The sequence below is a fragment of the Juglans microcarpa x Juglans regia genome, chromosome 8D (genome assembly GCF_004785595.1).
Source record: "Juglans microcarpa x Juglans regia isolate MS1-56 chromosome 8D, Jm3101_v1.0, whole genome shotgun sequence".
Classification (NCBI taxonomy): Eukaryota; Viridiplantae; Streptophyta; class Magnoliopsida; order Fagales; family Juglandaceae; genus Juglans; species Juglans microcarpa x Juglans regia.
Window position 1 is genome coordinate 22,416,804 of NC_054608.1, and position 22,568 is coordinate 22,439,371.

The 22,568-nt window shown below is 37.1% G+C and overlaps 3 protein-coding genes across 3 annotated transcripts; 1 reads left to right on the plus strand and 2 right to left on the minus strand.

Moving 5' to 3' along the window:
• Window positions 1–656: 656 nt before the first annotated feature.
• On the minus strand, window positions 657–2,659 carry LOC121242295 (uncharacterized mitochondrial protein AtMg00810-like). The gene is made up of 5 exons (XM_041140180.1): window positions 2,615–2,659; window positions 1,919–1,999; window positions 1,642–1,814; window positions 1,227–1,515; window positions 657–1,115 (listed from the first exon to the last, which is right to left on the minus strand). The coding sequence occupies exons 1-5, from the start codon at window positions 2,657–2,659 to the stop codon at window positions 657–659; spliced, it is 1,047 nt and encodes a 348-aa protein (XP_040996114.1).
• Window positions 2,660–13,429: 10,770 nt separating this feature from the next.
• LOC121242296 lies at window positions 13,430–14,362 on the plus strand. The gene has a single exon (XM_041140181.1). It carries the CDS (start codon window positions 13,430–13,432, stop codon window positions 14,360–14,362), a length of 933 nt encoding a protein of 310 aa, XP_040996115.1.
• A 4,165-nt stretch (window positions 14,363–18,527) lies between these two features.
• On the minus strand, window positions 18,528–20,172 carry LOC121243628 (F-box/kelch-repeat protein At3g06240-like). The gene has a single exon (XM_041141749.1). It carries the CDS (start codon window positions 20,091–20,093, stop codon window positions 18,735–18,737), a length of 1,359 nt encoding a protein of 452 aa, XP_040997683.1. The 5' UTR covers window positions 20,094–20,172; the 3' UTR covers window positions 18,528–18,734.
• Between the last annotated feature and the right edge of the window lie 2,396 nt (window positions 20,173–22,568).

Genomic DNA, 22,568 nt, shown 5'->3' on the forward strand with positions numbered 1-22,568 from the left:
TGATATCTCATAAAACTTGGCGAGTGAAATTTTGCGATTCAAGTGCATGAGTAAAGCGCTTTAAAAATTAAAACTAATTTTTAGTGCAATCTCTGAAGCTGTATAGAAGTAGTTTATGAGAGGGTTTGATGAAAAACCACCACACTTGTAAAGTGGTGAGTATATTCTATTTATAATCAATCACAATATAGGAAATAGTTACAAATCAAATGACATCAAAACTGATTACAAAATAAATGGAAAATACGAGTAAATTGATACAATAAAATCTTCCTAGAATTAGGGGTCAAATATGTCACATATGGTAAGCCGTAGAGTAAGGCTAAGTATCCCCAACACCCACCCACCCACCCCCGCGGGCAAAAATTGAGTATCGGATTTGAATGGACGTGAAGTTTGGATAAAAAAAATTCAAAAAGAGAGCAAGGGACACTTTTGGTAAAGATGTTAGCAACCTGTAACTGAGATGGCACATACTACGTGCGCAGTTTGCCAACAGCAACAAGTTCTCGAAGGAAATGGTAGTCTAATTCAACATATTTGGCCCACTTATGGGAAACGGGATTGGAACTTAATAATATTGCACTTTTGTTGTCACATAAAAGAAGAAGCTGCTGCGAAACTGCGACCTTGAGGTCATGAAGAAGATGTGTAAGTCAAAGAAGTTCAGTTGCAGTCATCGTAAGGGCACGATACTCAGACTCATAGCTGGAGCGTGAGACAGTATGTTGTTTCTTGACACTCCTAGAAACCAGCTTGTCTCCAAGATAAATAGAGTGGCCTGATGTGGAACGATGAGTATCTGGACATCCTGCCCAGTCGGCATCCGAGTAAGCTACTAGAGTACTAGGAACAACAGACGGACAAAAAGTAAGGCCAAAGTGAAGTGTGCCCTTGACATAGAGAAGAATATGCTTACCAGCAAGAAAGTGATCAGCAGTAGGGGTGTGCTGAAATTGACTAATAGAATTAACAGCATGGGCAATATCTGAACTCGTGATAATCAAGTACTGAAGGGCACCAACGAGAGATCGGTAGAGAGTAGGATCCGAAAAAGGAGGACCATCAGCAGATAGGTGTTGAGAAACAACTATGTGATGGGAACCAAGATGGACCTAGTCCTAAAGATCATTTACAAAGATCCTAGACTTGATTTTGGCTTTCTTGGGTGAGTTTTCAAATTAATTGTGGGTTCAAGGGATTCTATTCCCACGAATTCATATCACCATGGGGGTGTGAACATGTTTGCTATCAAGCAACTGAGCTCGAGTGAGAATATCTTGAACAAATTTCAACTGACTGATAAAGAGACCATCAAGAGTGGGCAAAGCTTCAAGACAAAAAAAATAACTGAAAGAGCCCAAATCTTTGGTGTCGAACTCAGAATGAAGCTTGCGAGTAAAACTGTCAAGAAGGGACGAGTTGTTGCCAGTAATAATAATGTCATCAACATAAAGAAGCAAATAGATAATGCCAGATTGCTGATGAAAGACAAAGAGAGAGGTGTCAGTACGGCTGCAAGAAAAACCAAGTGTAAGGAGAAGAGCTAAAGCGCTGAAACAGGCACGAGGAGCTTGCTTTAGGCTATAAAGAGCTTTATTCAACTAACAAACATGATTAGGAAAGCAATGATCAATATACCCAAGAGGCTGTTCCATATAAACATATTCAATGAGAGTACCATTGAGGAAGGCGTTCTTGATGTCAAGTTGCTGAAGAGGCCATTTGTTGGTCACAGCAAGAGAAAACACAACACGGATAGTGGTAGCCTTGATAATAGGACTAAAAGTGTCAGTGTAGTCGAGACCATGTGCCTATGAGTATAGGATGATGAGTCTTGAAAATCCCAGCTTTAGCTCATGTGAGCATAGGATGGGAGGCCCAACGGAAATGCAGGAGTAGAGGTGAGACCAAGAACATGAGGATCAGTAGTGGTCTCAATAGAAGGTGGACTAGGAGCCGGGTGTGGCGAAGAGGGACCTGCAAGAGAATCAACAACCTGCACAGACTCATCCACAGGGTCAGTACAAATAACACGGGGAAGAGTCGGATTGAGGAACGTGCTAGGAACGGGGCGCAGTGGAAGAGGAGGGCAAGTTGATATGAAGGAGACATGGTTCCAAGAAATTGGAAATATGAAGAGATGAGAGGGGTTGGGCCTGGGAGCTATTGAGGGAAAGGAAGTGAGTTTCATCAAATTGAGCATGTTGGGTGATATATAGCGTAGTGGTGGTGGGATCAAGGCAACGAAACCCTTTATAAGAGGGATTGTAACCTAAGAAAATGCAAGGAATACTACGGGGGGAAAGTTTGTTAGGCATATAATCACGCAAACAATGATAAACACGACAACCAAAAGGATGAAAATTCTCATAATTCAGAGAAGAACCATATAGAAGTTCAAAGGGTGACTTACCTCCAAAAAGCGGTGTGGGCAATCGGTTTATGATGTAAGCTGCAGTGCTGAAGGCATCAACCCAGAAACGAGGGGAAATGTGAGAGTGGAAAAGAAGGGCCAAGCCAGTCTCATTCACATGGTGGTATTTTCGTTCAGCGCGACCATTTTGGGCAGGTGTATATGGGCAAAATAGTTGATGATGGATGTCAGAGGTACGTAGGTGAGCTTTGAAACAATTGCTATTAAATTTGGCACCGCCATCACTTTGAAAGATCTTGATACGAGCTAAATGTTGATTTTCTACAAATTTTTTAAATTGAATGAAAATATAAAAAAAAAATCATATTTAAATTTTTAAGGATAAAGCCAAGTGAACAGGGAATAATCATCAATGAAAAAAACATAGTAGGCAAAACCCAAATTGGATTTGACAGGGGAAGGGCACCAGATCTCGCAATAAATAAGATCTAACACATGAGATGACCTATGTTCATTTCGAGAATAAGGCAAACGATGATTTTTCGCAAGTTGACATGTACTACACAAAGTGAGAGATGGCAATAAAGACGTAAGATAAAGATGCCATTTTTTATTTAAAAAAGAAATAATAGAATGATTCACATGTCCAAGGCGAGCAAGCCATAAATCATATGAAGCATGTAGTGATTTATTATTAAGGACATAAATAAAAGAAGAATCTTCGCGCTCCAGCATATATAGACCTCCATCTCTTTTATCGGTCACCACCACCCTTCCTGTTTGATAATTCTGGACAACAAAAAAATTATTAGTAAATGTAACAGATAGAGGAAAATTAGACATTAATTTATTAATTGAAAGAAGATTTTTAGTAAGATGAGGAACATCTAATAATACATCTAATAAATGAATATTTGAAATAGGAGAAAGGGTACCAGTGTGGGTAATGGGGAGAGATGCACTATTTCCTACAATCACAGAGTCTTTACCTGTCTAATTAGTGGACTGATCCAAAGTAGATGGATCAGTGGTCATATGGGCCGAAGCCCTAGTGTCCAAATACCAGTCAGAAGACTCAGGTCTAGAGAGGGAACAAGAGGTGCTAAACACTTCGGCAAGATGAGTAGAGGAGTTATTTCGAGCATACCGCTGGTTACATCAATTAGCATAATGGCCCTCCGTGCGGCAAATTTGGCATCGAGGTGGGCGACGTCCCTGCCTAGAGTGAGATCGTCCACGGTTGGAAAAGTTGCTACCGTGATTACTGGAATGATCGCGCTGGTTGCCTCGGTTAGAAGAGTGGTGGCCATGGTTATTAGCTCGGCCTCGATTGGTGGTGGTGAACACCGCAACAGTGGTGGTAGAGGGCTCAATGGACTGCTGGAATATCTCAAAACTTTCGACTTTAGAGACCAAATCTGCAAAACAGGGGAGTGGAGTGAGAGCCATCTGCACGATGGAGAAGCCGGAGAAATCGGAGCCGAGGCCGCAAGGAACCAGTGCACTTTGTCGATGTCGTCGACAGACCGTCCAATCGCATGAAGCTAGTCGCAAAGGGCCTTGAAGGCACCAGCGTATTCAGCAATTGGTTTGGAGCCACGTTTCATCGGCTGTAAATCATCCTTGAGACGTAATTCACTGGCCTTCGAGCGATGGCTAAAAGTGTTCTCCAAAGTGAGCCAGACATCACATGCAGTGGACAGGCTGACGACCTTAGCCATGGCTTCCTCAGTAAGGGAGGAAAGTAATAGACTGAGAGGTGTTGGTCTGCGACTTTCCACGCCAGGTGTTTATTATTAGGCGTGTTAGAGTTGGCAGGTTCAAAATGGGGTGGCGGCACAAGGGTTCCATCAACATAATCCAACAATTCTTACTCTCAAGGAGAGGAAGGAGTTGGCTTTTCTATAGAAGATAGTTTGAGGAAGAAAGCTTGATGGTGATCATGTGGATTAAGGTGTTGAAAGGAAGAAGATTGGGAGAGGATTTGGAAGCCATTGGAAAAAAAAAGGAGCGGTGGCTGTTAAACCAGTGTGGCACGTGATATCATGAGAGGGTTTGATGAAAAACTACCACACTTGTAAAGTGGTAAATATATTATACTTATAATCAATTACAGTATAGGAAATAATTACAAATCAAATGACATCAAAACTTAGTACAGAATAAAAGGAAAGTATGAGTAAATTGATACAATGAAATCTTCCTAGAATTAGGAGTCAAATATATCACATATGGTAAGCCGTAGAATAAGGTTAAGTATCCTCATCAGTTTAGTTGGCAGATTCAAACCAATTGTTACTGATTAGAGCCGATTTCAAATGATTCAAAAATATATTTCCTTTTTTTTTTTTATATAAGAAAACATAATAGGTATAACATATATTAACTTTTCTATCATTTTGTTTAGGAAAATGATTTACCTCCAACCATTTTATAACTATTTGATAACTCTACATGAAATAGGTGTAGTTTTATAATGTTAAAATTTATCTTTAATAGAAAGGTACAATTTCATTGATTGTTTGATAATGAGTTGCAAAAGACTTTTTTTTTTTCTCTGAAGTTGCAAAAGACTTATAGGTGAATCGATCATTAGCTATGTTTAAATTTAATGGTAATTTAATGGTTGAGAACTAAAAGAGATGGCATGATGTCTCTCATCTCGAAATTCCATCCCGCTGCCTCACTCTCTGCCCTCTACTTGCCCCTCGCGCATTCCCACTCCCTCACTTTCTACTCTGTGGCTCCGTCTCTCCACCGACCCCCTCGAACCCACCCCTCACATGTCATCAAAACTCGTCAACGGAAAAATAAAAATTAACGGAAAAATTAAGAAAAATTACGGCAACAGTTAACAGTTAAGATAGTTATTTATTATAATAGAATAGATATATTTATTTATTTATTTATTTATTTATTTATTTATTTTTGTCTTCATTACCTATATATCTCCCTTGTCAACATTAGTGACATATATATACACCAAAGAGAGGTGCTCTCGCTAATATATTTTTAACTTTTTTTTCATATTTTTTTAATATATTTAAATATTTTTATAAAATAAAAAATATACTAATATATTAATATACATAAAATTACTTTCTTAATTATTAAATAAAAAAAATTAAAATGACACACAATACATTTAAGCGATACATTTTGGAGGCAAAGTAGTGTTTCTCATTCACCAAAAAGGCAATATGGACGTAATAAAGTTAGCAAGTGCAACGTAATGAAATAATGCTAGTGAGTAACACTCACTGAAAATTTGTCCCAAATGTGTGTCTTGAAAAGTACATTTTATTTTTTTACTTTTATTTTTTTTCTTTTTTTTTATGTATTTTTTAATCATTATAAACATTTAAAAAAATAAAAAATTCACAATACCATAAAAATATATTTCCTTAATCATAAAATAAAAATAAAATTTCGAGACACATTTTTGAACCTCCATTTCTGAATGTTAGTAGATAGAAATAAGGATTGTGTTACATTCACCGCTCCTAACTACCGTTGGGAGCTACCGTTACTATAATTGTTCTTATTTTTTTTATTATTTTTTTTACATTTATTTTTTTATATTTTTAAATATTTAAAAAAATAAAAAGTCATAATATTATTAAAAAATACTTTCTTAATCGCTAAGTAAAAAATTATAAAATAAAATAAAATATTTTCTTAATTATTAAGTAAAATAATTCCCGTTAATTATTTTGATGTGTGTTTTTTTTTTTTTTTTTGTCTTTTTTCACATATATATTTTTAACATTTTTAAATATATATTTTTAAAAAATATTATAATATTATTAAAAAATATTTTCTTAATTATATAAAAAAAAAAAAAAAAAAAAAAAAAAAAAAAAAAAAAAAAAAAAAAACAAATACTAGCGACAGCTTTCAGCGGGAATTAGAAGCGGAACGCTTGGCATCATTCTAAAAATAAATGCAAGTTGAAATCTTGTCAGGAAAATCAGTGGACAGATAAGCCAGCTTTTTCAGCGATTGTAGTCTTTGGTGCTTTTGGTAATTCAGTGGCAATTTCGGGAGAGCAAAATCTGCCAGCTTGTGCTGATGATCAATCTGGGCTGTATTCTTAATCACGTCCAAACAAATTACTCGAGGATCACTAATTGAAGTCTAAGAGGATGCTCTAGACTTAGGTGTCGTTTGGATTTAAAGATGAGTTGAGATGTGTTGTAAATAATAGTGAGATAAGTTGTGAATAATAGTAAAATTTATGAATTAAAATTGTTGAATAGTAGTGAAATGAATTGAGATGAGTTGCGAATACAAATGAGGCCTTAGTATCCGATTTATTAGAGTCTTGTAAGGATTTCTTTAACAAATAAATTAAGGAAATGTTTAGAAAATGAGATAACATGATATGAGAATTTTATAAATAGTAATAAAATAGTTTGTAAATAATAATATGAAGAGGAAAAATCTCTTGAATTGGGTTAAATATAGGGTCCAGGATAATACCTAGACTTTGGGTCTGGGTTGAACAGAAGGCCCAGACTAAAGTCCAAGTGCTTAATATGGCCAAAATTGAACGGTAGCACCTGGGTCAAGGCTCGGGTATGAAACCCGGGTCGGGTCTTACTTATATCAGGAAACACAAGCAAGGCTTAAGAGGGAAGGAGTATAGCATTCAATGCTAGATGAAAAAACTTGTAACGTTCATACCCAACATTAATGGGATGGAAAGGACCCAAGACAATATATACGCCGCATTCAATGCGGCCTAAGGCTCGAACAATACCTAGTGGCACTAAGCACATCGTAGCTCGGCGAACCAATGGCAAAATGATAGTTTGGTGAGTGGACAGCATAAATATATGATCTCCTGCTATGCAGCATTCCATTATGGTGGAGACCAGGTCGGCAAATATAAATAAAATTGCCTGCAGCACATAGGTAAGTAATCTAACACTATCATCGTCAATATACTTCATCATCAACCTGAAGCATCATACTGACTTAAGAATCGGAGTACCAACAGACCCAGAGGTCTCCTCTCCCTTGAGTTACTGTGCAGGTGATCATACAAATGTTGACCAAGCAGAATTGCTAGGGCCTGCGAAACACGACATCAACAAGTCATAAGATAGTTTGAGTTGAGTATTTTTTAGATTTAAAAAAATAAGAGAGAAAAAGTTGAATAAAAAATATTATAAGGTTAAAATATTACTAGAATATAGTTTTATAATATTATTTTTGTTTGAAAATTTGAAAAAGTTGAATTTTTTTTTTTTGAAAGTGACGTAGTCAATCACATTAATAGAGTGCGCAAGAAATACGCAAAACTAACTACACATAGAATTTTTATTTTATTTTTGAATTCATTACCTTCCTATCTCCTTTATCAACATTAGAGACATGTATATATTCTAGGAAACTATCTAACATTTTGTTTCTCTCATGCCATATTTATTTTAGCTCTCTCTCTCTCTCTTCCCAATGCTTTGCCATGGTCCAGCCCATAGAAGTGAAAATCACACTTTTGCTTGTTACTTCGTTCTTGTTGCTCACTAGTGCTGCTTTTGCAGCTACATTTTTTAAAGGAAATGCTTACATCTAACTCCCATTTTGACTTGGACTCCGATTTGTGCTTTGAGCTGGTTGGTTGTGCTTCTTATTTTGTTTTGCAATTTCCTTATGGTAGTTTTAATACATCGAAATTGATCTATTTTTTTTATGGGATCTTCTGATAGTGTACTTGTGGTATCTCCTTGATCCCTCCCAGCCCCCTCTCTCTCTCTTCTTCTCCAAGGTTCTTCAACGTGCTGTGCTCTCTATTCGTATTGCATCCAAAAATAACAAGAAGAAAAAAATATGCTGGGTCCCCCGTGCCTTTTTGCGTCTTTAAACAAAAGTGTAAAGCCTCAGCGCCCTCTATTCGTTCAAAACCAAAAAACCCTTACTTTTTTTTTCCTGTGAGGTGTGCGTGTGTTTCTTTCTTTTTCCTTTCCCCTATGTGTTGCCTAGGGAGCATTTTGAGAGAGAATCAAAAGAGCTTTGCCTTGCTCCCGTCCAATTACCAAGAGAAAGTTGGTGCCTTTTTTACTTTTCTCTTTTGATACCTCTTTAACTTTTCTCATGCTTTTATATTTACTAGCTTGCATAGAAAAATAAATAAATGAAAATAGAAATAAAATAAAATAAAATAAAATAAAAATAAATAATATAATATTAAAAATGTGTTGTGCATATGATAAAATATTGTCCAATTAAATTACAAGTAATAAAATTAAACATTAACTATGCTATAAATCAATTTAAATTACAACTTGAATTTATGCATCTTAAGTATTTTTTCATCTAAAATCAATAATAATGTAATGAAATAATTTAAATATATGGATTCTAGATGTATAAAATATGCAATAATTCAGCTTAATCATTCACAAGGCAAGTTGAACTTAATCACTTCAAGAAAATAGATCCCTATATAAAGAGGAGATCTCAACAAATCTGCGAGGGCTTTCTGTGCATAGACTCCACGCCCAATGGCTCCCAAGGATATTCTTCTAAGAGAGGCATTATCTTTAACCTCCAGAAACTCTAAATTCCTCCATTGTATTGTGAAATATGTGAAGCGATGAGAGATTGTAAAATTATCCACCATAGTGGATTGCCCCTATCAACTCATGGACGTAGACTTTTATACCGAATCACGTAAATCTCTGTCTCTCTTTATTTATTTTTATTTACTTAATTTACTATTCATTTTATGGGGTGAAGAGCACCTATTCTACTCCCGAATCATTGTCGTGGGCCGGAGATAATTTTTTCCTCTATTTCGGTCTATTGTGCAAATTTACGCATTAACAAAACAGGCAAATAACTCCTTTTCATTGCCCATATCAGTTTACCCGGTAACACCGACCTGGCATTGGTCCTTTTACCCAGTGCGAACGTTGTGCGCCAAATTAGGATTTCTTTTTCTTTTTCTCCCCTTTCTTTGATCACCAATCATTCCCTAGTTGTTTTATTTGTGAGCAATTCAATTTTTCATCTTAAAACTTTCATATATACTTAATCACAATTTTTGACGTTGCACATTTTAAATAATTTCATATTTCAACTGTTAGAGAAATAATAGTTGCAGTCGTGAATGTATAAGTGTCATGTAATCATTTTAAACAAAACGAATAAATACGAGACCCACATAAAAAGAAAATTAATTTTTTAATAATAGATCCTACTCTTTTTCAAAATACTCTACGACTATATGTAGCATTACTCTAACTAACTACTTCTAGATGTTCAACCACGGTGTGGAAACACCCCTTCTGTAGTTGCATATAAAATATATTTTATTAGCATATTCTAATGATAAAGCTTACTCAAATTGAGTTTTTCTTGAGTTGGATAAAATTAGTTGAAACTGGAATACAAATTAAGAAGATAGCAAGCTCGCTAGTTGTCAGTACTGCTGTTCCGACCCAATGTGACCATGCAAGAGCTAAGGCGAGATTCAATGATTTAGCGATCGCCCTGAGTGCTGCCTTGGTGGGAATTATGTTAATGTTTTACCACATCTAATATAACTGGTTAAGTGCATCTTTGAGATTGTAATACCCCGTATTTCTTTTAGCGTATTTATTTATTTTATGTGGAAGATTTTTTTTTTTATATAATTAATTTAAATATTATTGTTCTTGTTTTAAAAATTTATTGAATTTTTCTCGTTGGTTTTATTTTATAATTTTTAAGTTGTAAAATTTATTTGGATGTGCTTTGGTGTTATTATTTAATGTTTGTTTTTAAATTTACGTTTTGCTTTAATGAATAATTTTATTGTTGGACTTTAATTGTTATTGTTTTATTTATTTTTTTCTTTTTCTTTTTCTTTTCTGTTTTTTTTTTCTCCCACGCATGGCACTGCACGTTGCACGTCTATCTCTTTTCTTTCTCTAGGGTTTTCTTAGCACCCGTATATTTTCACACTTACACCCTTGACCTTCGAAACTACCCTGTGCCGTCGCTGCCACCAGCCTCCAGAGTTCACCATCGTGTAGCCCCTCCTTGTTCGACGTCAACTTCCATCTCCACGCACGTAAAACCGACGCCACCGTTAGCGTCCTTCACCTAGGCTCAACGCCTCTCTGTGCGCCATCGTGTCCGTCTCGGCCTCAGCCGCAGCAGCATGCCGTTACCGTGAGAGCGTCCCGCTCATTCAAGGAGGTCAGCAACCGCGGGAAACCATTGCACCACGTGAGACGCTGAGCAAGCGGATCGCACGGCAAGAGACTCGCCTGCGCACGGCCAGAAGCCATCCTGCATCTTCACGGTTTTATCCAACCGTCTCCTGGAAAACCGCAGCCTCCGAAGGAAGTCAAGTCGCCGCTTGCTCCTCCTCAACGCTGCCATGCGCCGCCACCATGACCCAGCCGTGAACTCGTAGCCTTCGATAGCATCCCGCAGCCTCTGTTTTTCACTCCCGAAACAGAGGATGGTTCTCCTCCTACCGTGAGCCATTGCAACCTTTAACCACCGTGAGCTTCTTCACGTTGCGGCTCCAGAAACCGCCGGCGAAGTTTTCCGTCACCCTGGGTCCGCCTCTTGCCGCCCCGCCGCACGGTATCTCCCTCTCTATTTTCTGTCTCTCACGTTGGTTTACTCTCCCGTAAGCTCTCTCTCACCGTGCATCTCTCTCTCTCTTTCTCGTCCAGTGCATAGCCACCGAGTGCACCACCTCCCGTCGCACGCAGCGCCGTCGCACTTCACCATCTCAGTGAGTCCCTGCCGCCGCTGCATGTTTTTCGTTTATTCTGTTGTTTGTTTATCCTCTGTTTTACGTATAGGGTGCTTATATAAATATTATATATATATATATATATGTGTGTGTGTGTGTGTTTGTGTATATTTATAAGTAAAGTTTTAACTTGGGCACTCACTAGTTTTAACCTAATATATGTTAGGAAAGTCCACGGTTTGAGTTTCTGCTGAGAAGAAATTTTTGTGTGTTGAGTTTATATTTAATTAGGATTTTGTTTTAAGTTTTAATAAATATTATATTGCATTTTGATAATATTGTTAGTTAAATAAGTAAATCTATTTTTCATAAGAGGTGAGTTTTTCATGAATTATTTTAGGAAAAGTTTAGTAATCAATGTATTCTTTTTATTTATAAAATATTGTTGGTATTTTAGATATTTTGAATATTAATTTTTATTGAGTTCTATAAGTATCATAATACTTTTTCGATAAATTTTCTTCTCCAGTACGATTTCGATTAAGTGAATATTGTTGGTCTTAGAAAATGTTGGTATTTTAGGTATTATGAGAATTTTAGGTTTTGAGGTTCTTAAAATAGGTTCTTTTAGCATTTTTAAGTTTTAATATCAAAATACGTGGTTGATTGGAAATTTATGGAAGTTACGTGATTATTTTATAGGTGACGATTAATATTTGTTCGGTATTTTTGAGGAAAGTTCTGAAAAGCTAAGAAGTCCAGGTAAGCGGGGTTCCTATGCTAGACTTTGCATTAAAATAAAATGAACTAAGGTCCTTCTTGGAAAATGTGCATGTTTGGTTATGAAAAGAAATCTGAAAACAACCTCAGATATTTGTTCTGCATTACTCATAAGATTTTGTTTAAGAAGAAAGTATTTTCTGTCATGACTGGTGTAGACATGAGCTTATTTCTGATATTTTGTTTCTGAACTTTGAAAAAGAGAGCGAATATGAAATTTTGTGCATAAAGTATGTTTTGTGATCTGATTCTGTTCTGTTTTGTACTCTGTTATGATGTGGCATCTGAAAAACCTTTGGCATGACTTTCTGACTCTGATTCTGACTCTGATATGGTGATTCTGATTCTGTTTTGCTCTGATATGTGGCCCTGTCACGGGATATAATAGTGACCTCTGGCCCTGTTACGGGAGATAATAGTGACCTCTGGCCCGCCACGGGATATAATAGTGGTTTTCTGTTCTGAGTGCAATCGCTTTGGTAACACGGTCATTTATGTTCTGCTAGGCTTTCCGCAGGATGCACAACCCTACCACGAGGGTTAAACATGGTCTTTGTTCTGATATGATATGATAAGACGAAGTTGTTCAGTCATGTTGTGCCAAAGGAGTCTTTGAACATGAAAAGTTGGTTTCTGAATATGAAATATTTGAGAAGTCGCTCTGATTTCCTGATAAAACGTATTTGTTTGAGATTTGCATATTGATACTGAAATGTTTTGTTTCTGCATTCCAAACTCTGTGAAAATGCTCATGTTTACACACTAGTATATGTCCTCTGCTTACTGAGTTGTTGATAACTCACCCCTTATCTCCATTCATTTTTCAGATGATTTTTGAATAGACCAGCTAAGGATCAGGATTATGGAGTATCGGTGAGATGATTTTTAAGTATAGTGGATTACTCATAGAAGATTTTTGAGAAGTGGCGGATTTTATTAAGAGACTTTGTAGTATTTTGATGACGTTATATTTTGGAGTCTATAAATTTTGTTGATTATCAGGTTATATGAGTTAACTCTCCGGACCCTCGGGAACGGGGCGTTACAGTTGGTATCAGAGACAGGTTTGAATTCTGCATACTATAAACCTTGGAGGTTTAGATATCTGTGGGTTTAGGAAGAAACTTCAGATTTGAGGTGTAGAAATCCTAGGACTAAGAGATGATGAAATTTGTATTTAAGGTTTTAGAATCTGTTAGGCTTTTAGGCTTATATTCTAGGAAATTTGAGGTATTAAACATTGTAAATTTCAAGAACCGATCTTCATGACGTTTAAGGTCTTAGATCCTTTCAATTTTTAATGGAATGTAGAAAATGATTTTGATAAGATTTAAGGGTTAGATTTTATAGGCGTAAATAAGCTTGATCAAAGGCCAAGTTTGAAGTTCTGTAGACTCTGATATTTGAGGTCTTGAAATTTTGGACTTTAGGAAATAAATTTTTGAATTGGGGTTTAGAATTCTACGAACTACAAGTAATAGATTATTGATTCGTGATTTATAGCTTAAGTAGTAGTTATATTTTTCGCGCAGTTATTACTTTATTATTTTCTTCCTTTGAAGCGTTTAACCATGGATGAGTCTTCCAGGATGGCTGCTCGACGTAATGTTCGAAGTCTTGGGGGCTTGAATGCAGGAAATGAAGAGGATGGATGCACCATAGAGCAGTTCAATCAGATGCACCCTCCCACTTTTGATGGTCGTGGCGACCCGACCTTAGCTGAGGATTGGATCAAGGACATTGAGGAGATACTCCGTGTCTTGAATTGTACTGACAGACAGAAAGTATTATACTCTGCCTTCAAGCTGACCGGTGAGGCTAAGCGATGGTGGATATCAGAGAGAACCATCAGGGAAGCTGATGGGAGGGGAGTGGTTAGCTGGCTCCACTTCAAGCAGATTTTCTTTGATCGTTTCTTCCCAAGATCGATTAGAGACGCTAGGGCCAAGGACTTTGCTGACTTAGTGCAGGGTACTATGACGGTGCACCAGTATGCGGCCAGATATATTGAACTATCACGCTTTGCCTTATATCTTATACCCGATGAGGAGAAGAAGACCCGAAAATTTGACGAGGGACTGAATAACAATATTTATGAGCGAGTAGTTACCTTTCAGATCCAGAACTTCTCAGAATTAGTAGATAAGGCTACAATAGTCGAGCGAGGCCTCAAGAGGAGTGTTGAACTTCAGGAGCAGAGGAAGGGGCCGACGCCGTTGGGGTTTCCTTCGAACGAGAATCAAGGACCATGGAAGAGGATGAAGCTAGTGAACAAACCAAGCCAGAGACAGGTGCAGGACAACCAACGGAATAACTCCTGCAAGTCATGCAACGTAGTACACTTTGGGGATTGTAGAAGGAGAACTGGACGGTGTTTTCGATGTGGGAAGCACAGCCACCTCGTCAGAGATTGTCCAAAGCAACCAGATGGGAGTATGAACCCCAAACCGCCTCAGAGGACTGATTTCACAGCACGAGGCAGGAATCAACACAAAGCAGTGTAGGCTCGAATTCAACTCCTTAGAGTGCGCAGCGGATGCGTGATTAACCCTTTGGATGTAGCAGCAGTTAGCTAAGCAAATTTCGAGTACGAAATTTTTTTTTAAGGGGGGGAGGATGTAATACCCCGTATTTCTTTTAGCGTATTTATTTATTTTATGTGGAAGATTTTTTTTTATATAATTAATTTAAATATTATTGTTCTTGTTTTAAAAATTTATTGAATTTTTCTCGTTGGTTTTATTTTATAATTTTTAAGTTGTAAAATTTATTTGGATGTGCTTTGGTGTTATTATTTAATGTTTGTTTTTAAATTTACGTTTTGCTTTAATGAATAATTTTATTGTTGGACTTTAATTGTTATTGTTTTATTTTATTTTTTTCTTTTTCTTTTTCTTTTCTGTTTTTTTTTCTCCCACGCATGGCACTGCACGTTGCACGTCTATCTCTTTTCTTTCTCTAGGGTTTTCTTAGCACCCGTATATTTTCACACTTACACCCTTGACCTTCGAAACTACCCTGTGCCGTCGCTGCCACCAGCCTCCAGAGTTCACCATCGTGTAGCCCTTCCTTGTTCGACGTCAACTTCCATCTCCACGCACGTAAAACCGACGCCACCGTTAGCGTCCTTCACCTAGGCTCAACGCCTCTCTGTGCGCCATCGTGTCCGTCTCGGCCTCAGCCGCAGCAGCATGCCGTTACCGTGAGAGCGTCCCGCTCATTCAAGGAGGTCAGCAACCGCGGGAAACCATTGCACCACGTGAGACGCTGAGCAAGCGGATCGCACGGCAAGAGACTCGCCTGCGCACGGCCAGAAGCCATCCTGCATCTTCACGGTTTTATCCAACCGTCTCCTGGAAAACCGCAGCCTCCGAAGGAAGTCAAGTCGCCGCTTGCTCCTCCTCAACGCTGCCATGCGCCGCCACCGTGACCCAGCCGTGAACCCGTAGCCTTCGATAGCATCCCGCAGCCTCTGTTTTTCACTCCCGAAATAGAGGATGGTTCTCCTCCTACCGTGAGCCATTGCAACCTTTAACCACCGTGAGCTTCTTCACGTTGCGGCTCCAGAAACCGCCGGCGAAGTTTTCCGTCACCCCGGGTCCGCCTCTTGCCGCCCCGCCGCACGGTATCTCCCTCTCTATTTTCTGTCTCTCACGTTGGTTTACTCTCCCGTAAGCTCTCTCTCACCGTGCATCTCTCTCTCTCTTTCTCGTCCAGTGCATAGCCACCGAGTGCACCACCTCCCGTCGCACGCAGCGCCGTCGCACTTCACCATCTCAGTGAGTCCCTGCCGCCGCTGCATGTTTTTCGTTTATTCTGTTGTTTGTTTATCGTCTGTTTTACGTATAGGGTGCTTATATAAATATTATATATATATATATATGTGTGTGTGTGTGTTTGTGTATATTTATAAGTAAAGTTTTAACTTGGGCACTTACTAGTTTTAACCTAATATATGTTAGGAAAGTCCACGGTTTGAGTTTCGGCTGAGAAGAAATTTTTGTGTGTTGAGTTTATATTTAATTAGGATTTTGTTTTAAGTTTTAATAAATATTATATTGTATTTTGATAATATTGTTAGTTAAATAAGTAAATCTATTTTTCATAAGAGGTGAGTTTTTCATGAATTATTTTAGGAAAAGTTTAGTAATCAATGTATTCTTTTTATTTATAAAATATTGTTGGTATTTTAGATATTTTGAATATTAATTTTTATTGAGTTCTATAAGTATCATAATACTTTTTCGATAAATTTTCTTCTCCAGTACGATTTCGATTAAGTGAATATTGTTGGTCTTAGAAAATGTTGGTATTTTAGGCATTACGAGAATTTTAGGTTTTGAGGTTCTTAAAATAGGTTCTTTTAGCATTTTTAAGTTTTAATATCAAAATACGTGGTTGATTGGAAATTTATGGAAGTTACGTGATTATTTTATAGGTGACGATTAATATTTGTTCGGTATTTTTGAGGAAAGTTCTGAAAAGCTAAGAAGTCCAGGTAAGCGGGGTTCCTATGCTAGACTTTGCATTAAAATAAAATGAACTAAGGTCCTTCTTGGAAAATGTGCATGTTTGGTTATGAAAAGAAATCTGAAAACAACCTCAGATATTTGTTCTGCATTACTCATAAGATTTTGTTTAAGAAGAAAGTATTTTCTGTCATGACTGGTGTAGACATGAGCTTATTTCTGATATTTTGTTTCTGAACTTTGAAAAAGAGAGCGAATATGAAATTTTGTGCATAAAGTATGTTTTGTGATCTGATTCTGTTCTGTTTTGTACTCTGTTATGATGTGGCATCTGAAAAACCTTTGGCATGACTTTCTGACTCTGATTCTGACTCTGATATGGTGATTCTGATTCTATTTTGCTCTGATATGTGGCCCTGTCACGGGATATAATAGTGACCTCTGGCCCTGTTACGGGAGATAATAGTGACCTCTGGCCCGCCACGGGATATAATAGTGGTTTTCTGTTCTGGGTGCAATCGCTTTGGTAACACGGTCATTTATGTTCTGCTAGGCTTTCCGCAGGATGCACAACCCTACCACGGGGGTTAAACATGGTCTTTGTTCTGATATGATTTGATAAGACGAAGTTGTTCAGTCATGTTGTGCCAAAGGAGTCTTTGAACATGAAAAGTTGGTTTCTGAATATGAAATATTTGAGAAGACGCTCTGATTTTCTGATAAAACGTATTTGTTTGAGATTTGCATATTGATACTGAAATGTTTTGTTTCTGCATTCCAAACTCTGTGAAAATGCTCATGTTTACACACTAGTATATGTCCTCTGCTTACTGAGTTGTTGATAACTCACCCCTTATCTCCATTCATTTTTCAGATGATTTTTGAATAGACCAGCTAAGGATCAGGATTATGGAGTATCGGTGAGATGATTTTTAAGTATAGTGGATTACTCATAGAAGATTTTTGAGAAGTGGCGGATTTTATTAAGAGACTTTGTAGTATTTTGATGACGTTATATTTTGGAGTCTATAAATTTTGTTGATTATCAGGTTATATGAGTTAACTCTCCGGACCCTCGGGAACGGGGCGTTAAAGTGATTGCAGTGAAAAATTTAACTTATAGCTTTTAAGGCTTATAACTTATCATTTAAGTAATAAGTTGTACTATTAAAAAGTTATTTACTGTTCGATAAATATATGTTTAAAGTACTTTTAAACATGTTACATTTGTTTAGAAATAAATTAAAAAAATACATTTTAAGATAGAAATGACGATTATTTGAATTTTGAAAGATTATGTTCATATCCTTGAAAGTGTAAAAGTTGTAATTATCTTAAAGTTATATGAGTATTTTTATCCATTAACAGTCTTTTTAAAATTTGAATTATATTCTGCATTATTCAAAAAACCACATTTGAGAAAAACTATTATTTTTTAACTTATTTGAGATTAAAAATACTTTAATATAAAATATTCAAACAAACTAATTTTTTTATTAAAAAAATTTTAAAATTATTTAAGCACTTTTTAAGTCTCTTACAATCAATCCCAAACACAGCCCCAAGTAAAAGAAACGGTGAAACCCGTGGTTTAATCTAAATTAGTTGTCGACGAGAAGAACTATTACTCGAAGCCAACCCAATGGTTTCGCAACAGGGCTACGAAGAGGTGGGTGGGTGGGTATTTCTGCTCATTTTTTTCATTCTTTTCTTATGAATGAAAACCATTGAACGTGCGTACGTGGGTTTCCGGCGTCTGCTGGGTTGCTGCCGGGATGTAAGGAGCAGCTTGTGGGACCGTCGTTCTGGCCCAGAACTTCTGGGCCATCGGTAGAATGGTGGGTTGCGGAGGGAGAGCAGAGAGTGAGCGAAACGAGAGAGAGGTGAGGTCGAAGAACGGAAGAAAGGAGAAGGAATGGGGCCGATTACGGTTTCAGGTCTAACTAAAACCGGGGCCGAACTAACTGATCTCGGTTTCGGCCTCATTGGACTGCTGACCATCCGGTTCCTGCATCAATCAACCGTCCAGTTTTATCTGTTACTGATCATTCCTAATTCAAAGTTCTGCAAATTCATGTCTTACGAAGATCTTCAAATTCCAACATTCACAAATACATCAACAATAGTACTCAATAGATGGCGAGCACAATTTATATTTCCAACTACGTGAGGAACAGGAACGGGTATCGCGTACTCTATAGAGAAGGAACAGATTGGTGAATAAATAGGCAAAGAGAAGCAGTAACAAATAACAAATCACAACATCGAAACCAGTCAGTTTCACAGTAATTCTCTAGTCCTCTTGGAATACATAAATAATGATAGTCCTAATCTGTGATTAATATGAAATGATCAAGAATCTTGTTGATGTGCCCCACGAAAGGATCCATGCATAACAATATAATAATCATGAAGTGTCTTGTTGCTCAAGCACATTCCTCCATCCATTAACTAAAACTAGGCTCTCTGTGTAACTAACCAGCTGAAACATTTCCGAGCCGTCGTCATATATTGGAAGATTCTTCAGTTCTCGTGTTCTTGGATCAAACAATACCAAGCATTCTTTATCTGGATCACAATGGTGGCCGCTAAGCACAATCAAACCGTCGTCCCGAAATTGTAAAGGAAGACTGGGTAATTCAATCGTAAATAGTTTTGTCCAAGAACTTTCCACAGTAGACTCGTTCATCACCCATATATCATACGCCAATATTCCAGCATTGTATGCAGGAACAATCACAGCTACAGAGTCATTGATAATGGCAATGTGTTGAACAAGAGATCTTGTATCATCAGGCAACATTATCTCCCGGAACATCTCATTGCTCATATCAAAGGAAAGCAATAAACGATGCCCCCTGTCGCGACGTTCAGGACAAATCAACCAATAATAGAATCCATTTAAGTATGAAGGAAAATGAGGCCATTTCATAAAATAGGCTGAGTTGAGGGATGCATCAATAACTCTCCAAGAATCAGTAGTAAGGTTGTATACCTCAACTTGGTAATGCCGCAGAGAATCGAAGTACATAATTTTCACCACCTTGAAGTCATTGATATTGAGATCAATACCAAAGCCGAAATCGATAAACGTGGGGCAAAAACGAGGCGGGCGAGGAACAAACGGAAGCCTCTTTGATTCTCTGGTTGCAGGATTCCAAAGCACTATCTCCCACCCCCTGTCTGGATCAGGAGCACCATAGAAACGCTCTGGAGCAATACCAACAAGACAAACTATTCCATTACAGGAACCGAAGAAAAATACCGGGTTAATATCTTCTGAGAACAATTGTGGGACGAGATGTACGTGGCCGGATAACTCTAGGGTGTCGTTAGAGTGCATGGAGAAACGTGGGGTAGTTGTTGCTCGGCAACGCTCAAGGATGACTCGACGGTAGTCATTGCGATTGTGATCAGAAATGGCGAAAGTGTGGTGCTTTGTCATGAAATAAGGGTTTCTGATGAGAGCATACCAGGCTTTACTCACAGACTTAAATCGCATCAACGATTTTACAGGCAGCGTCGACAGAATTTCAGTCACCAAGTCTTCTGGGAGATGGAGAAGAGGGCTCAACATTCTTAATTTCACCACCGGTTGAGAGTACAAAAAGGTATTACTTATAGTGAATTTGAATTTAATTAAGATTTTCTGTAAAGACGCTTTTCTGAAATGTTTTACCTTAGACATTAAGCAATATTCAGGATACGATTCATTTGTTAAAGCTTTGATTGTAAGATTTAGCCCCACAGCTTTTGATGATGCCATGGAAGGCTAGACAAGGCTTAAACAAACGTTAATGTCGCTGCCTATAAAGCTCAATTTGAGTCTTTCCAATAGGTTGCTTCTTGAGTGGCTTGAAAGACGAAATCAGGTTGTCCATTAGAATGCTCAATCCTATTAATCTTCGTGAAGCCTTTGGCTTGGCCAAAATTCATGAAGAATGCGCGCGTCTTGAGCTCAAGAAAAGCTTCAAGAGTAGGTGGTATTGGGGAGATACTGATCAGTCTTATGGGTCTGATGAAAGATTTCTGGAAAGCAATGTTGATAGAAGAATTTCATCTGTTCAGATGGATGAGAAAAGAAAGGACTTTGTTATCACTGTGAAAAAAAATGGAGTCCCAGCGCGCCATGTATAGAAAAATCCAAAAGTTTATTCGTTGCATGTAGAGGACAGTGGGGGACCTGGAAATTGAGTTAGAAGAGGAGTTAGTAAAGAGAAATTCAGAGGAAACATTGGAGAATAACCTGAAAATCTCGATCCATGCAATTTGGCTTTGCTTCTTTCTTGTCATCTAGGATTGGGAGCAAGTTATTATTTGGCTCATGTTCATTACGATTTTTTTAAGTTTATCATGATGTGTGCCATGTCTTGTGTTTGATAATGATAACTTTTCTAATCCCATACTAGACATCTAGTTTTCTATATTTAAAGCAGTTGTTAGCTCTATTTCCCTCTCCTTCATCACCGGTATGCCGTCTCTTTTTCATTTGATCCTTTTTTTTCTTGGTTTGAGAATTTGGTTCCTGCAATTTACACCAGTACGTATGTGTTGTTTTGCTTGATGCCTTGACTGAGATCTGAACGAAGCTAACACGCTAAAGGAAAAAATTAGAAAAAACAAAAGCAAATAAAAAATTAGACAAATTAAATAATAATAATAATATTTATTCGTATATAAAATGAAATGCCCAACTCAAAGTGGGATTAATTAAATTTTGAACAAGTAAAGGGCAAAAAGTGACATTTTATTCGACTAAATTTTAAAATCTTTAAACAAATGTTAATAGTGAATACTTTGATTGCCGTCTGCGTCATTGATGGCGATCGAGCTCAAGGTACTGTAATTTCAAGGAAAGATCGCCTAGCAATTTTTTGATAGGAAAAGCTACTTTGTCCATTAAGTGTACCGCTCAGGATAAAAAAATATATATATTATTTTTTTACTTAATATTTTAAAATGTGATTTTAAATATATTAATATATATTCTTTATTTTTTAAAATTATTTAAATATATTTAAAAAATATGAAAAAAAAGAAAAAAAAATTAACTGGGGGCATAATAACCCGACTCTTTTTTGATATTGAATCCTCCTCATCATCCCCTGTAAAATCTCTTTTGCCTTTTAATTCATTTCTCTCTCCTCCCTTCCTCTCAACCCCTCACCTGTCCTTTCTCACACCGTCAAAACGATTATTCTCCGAAGAAAAGCCTACTCTTCAATCTTTATCTTACCGCTCAAGTGTACCGTTCAGGAAATTTTTTTTAATTTTTTTTTATTTAGTGATTAAGAAAGTGATTTTAATTATATTGGTATATTTTTATTTTTTAAAAATATTTAAATATATTAAAAAAAACGTGAAAAGAAAAATAAAGAAAAAATAAAAACTTAAAATGTGCTATGCAGTCAAACTGAGCGGGCTACTCTAGGCGGCAGAGTAGCCCGACTCATTCTCCAAACAAGTAGACCAGCTAAAAGTTTTATCATCAGAATGACATTCCTTCCCACCATGGGAAAGACGTGAAAATCAACTTCATCATAATCCATATATTTATTTCATCTTTAATGATGCTGGATCGGGACGCTAAAGTCCCAAACAGATGTTGGAGGTGCTATAGGGTGGTATTATAGAAATTATGTGATGGATACAAAGATGGATTTAGTCTTAAAGATTCTTTGTAAGTTCCAGATAGGCCAATTATAAGATCCAAAGCCGAGAAGATCAATAAAGTAATGCAAGGATTGGTGCAATCCACTTGGATGAAGCTTGCAAGAGACCAACACACAAGATAGGCTTTAAAGAAGAAGAACCAATTTTGATCCACGTGATACAAGCTATAAAAGAGTGCAACATAAATTAGGGCCTACTATTATGTTTATATGATTGAAGGCCTTGGATTTGTTTATTTCATTAAAGTGGCTTATTTTATTAGTTATAGGAATTAGTCTAAAATAATTGGGCTTGAGGATGCTTGGTCCACATATGTTTTATTTTGTTGAGCTAGGGCTTCAAGAGTTACTGTAGCCACGCTACTGTAGCCATGACACTATTCATCCAGGGATATTTTGGATAAAAGGGGCCTTGTTTTGGCCTAGGATTAATTGGGGTTTAGGTATTTAAATACCTTGTAAACGTCCAACACAATGTCTTTAGACAATATTGAATTTTTATTGTGAGTTGAGTTTTCTCCTCTTGTTCTTAATTGATCTTGAGTTTATCAAAGGTAAATCACAACCTT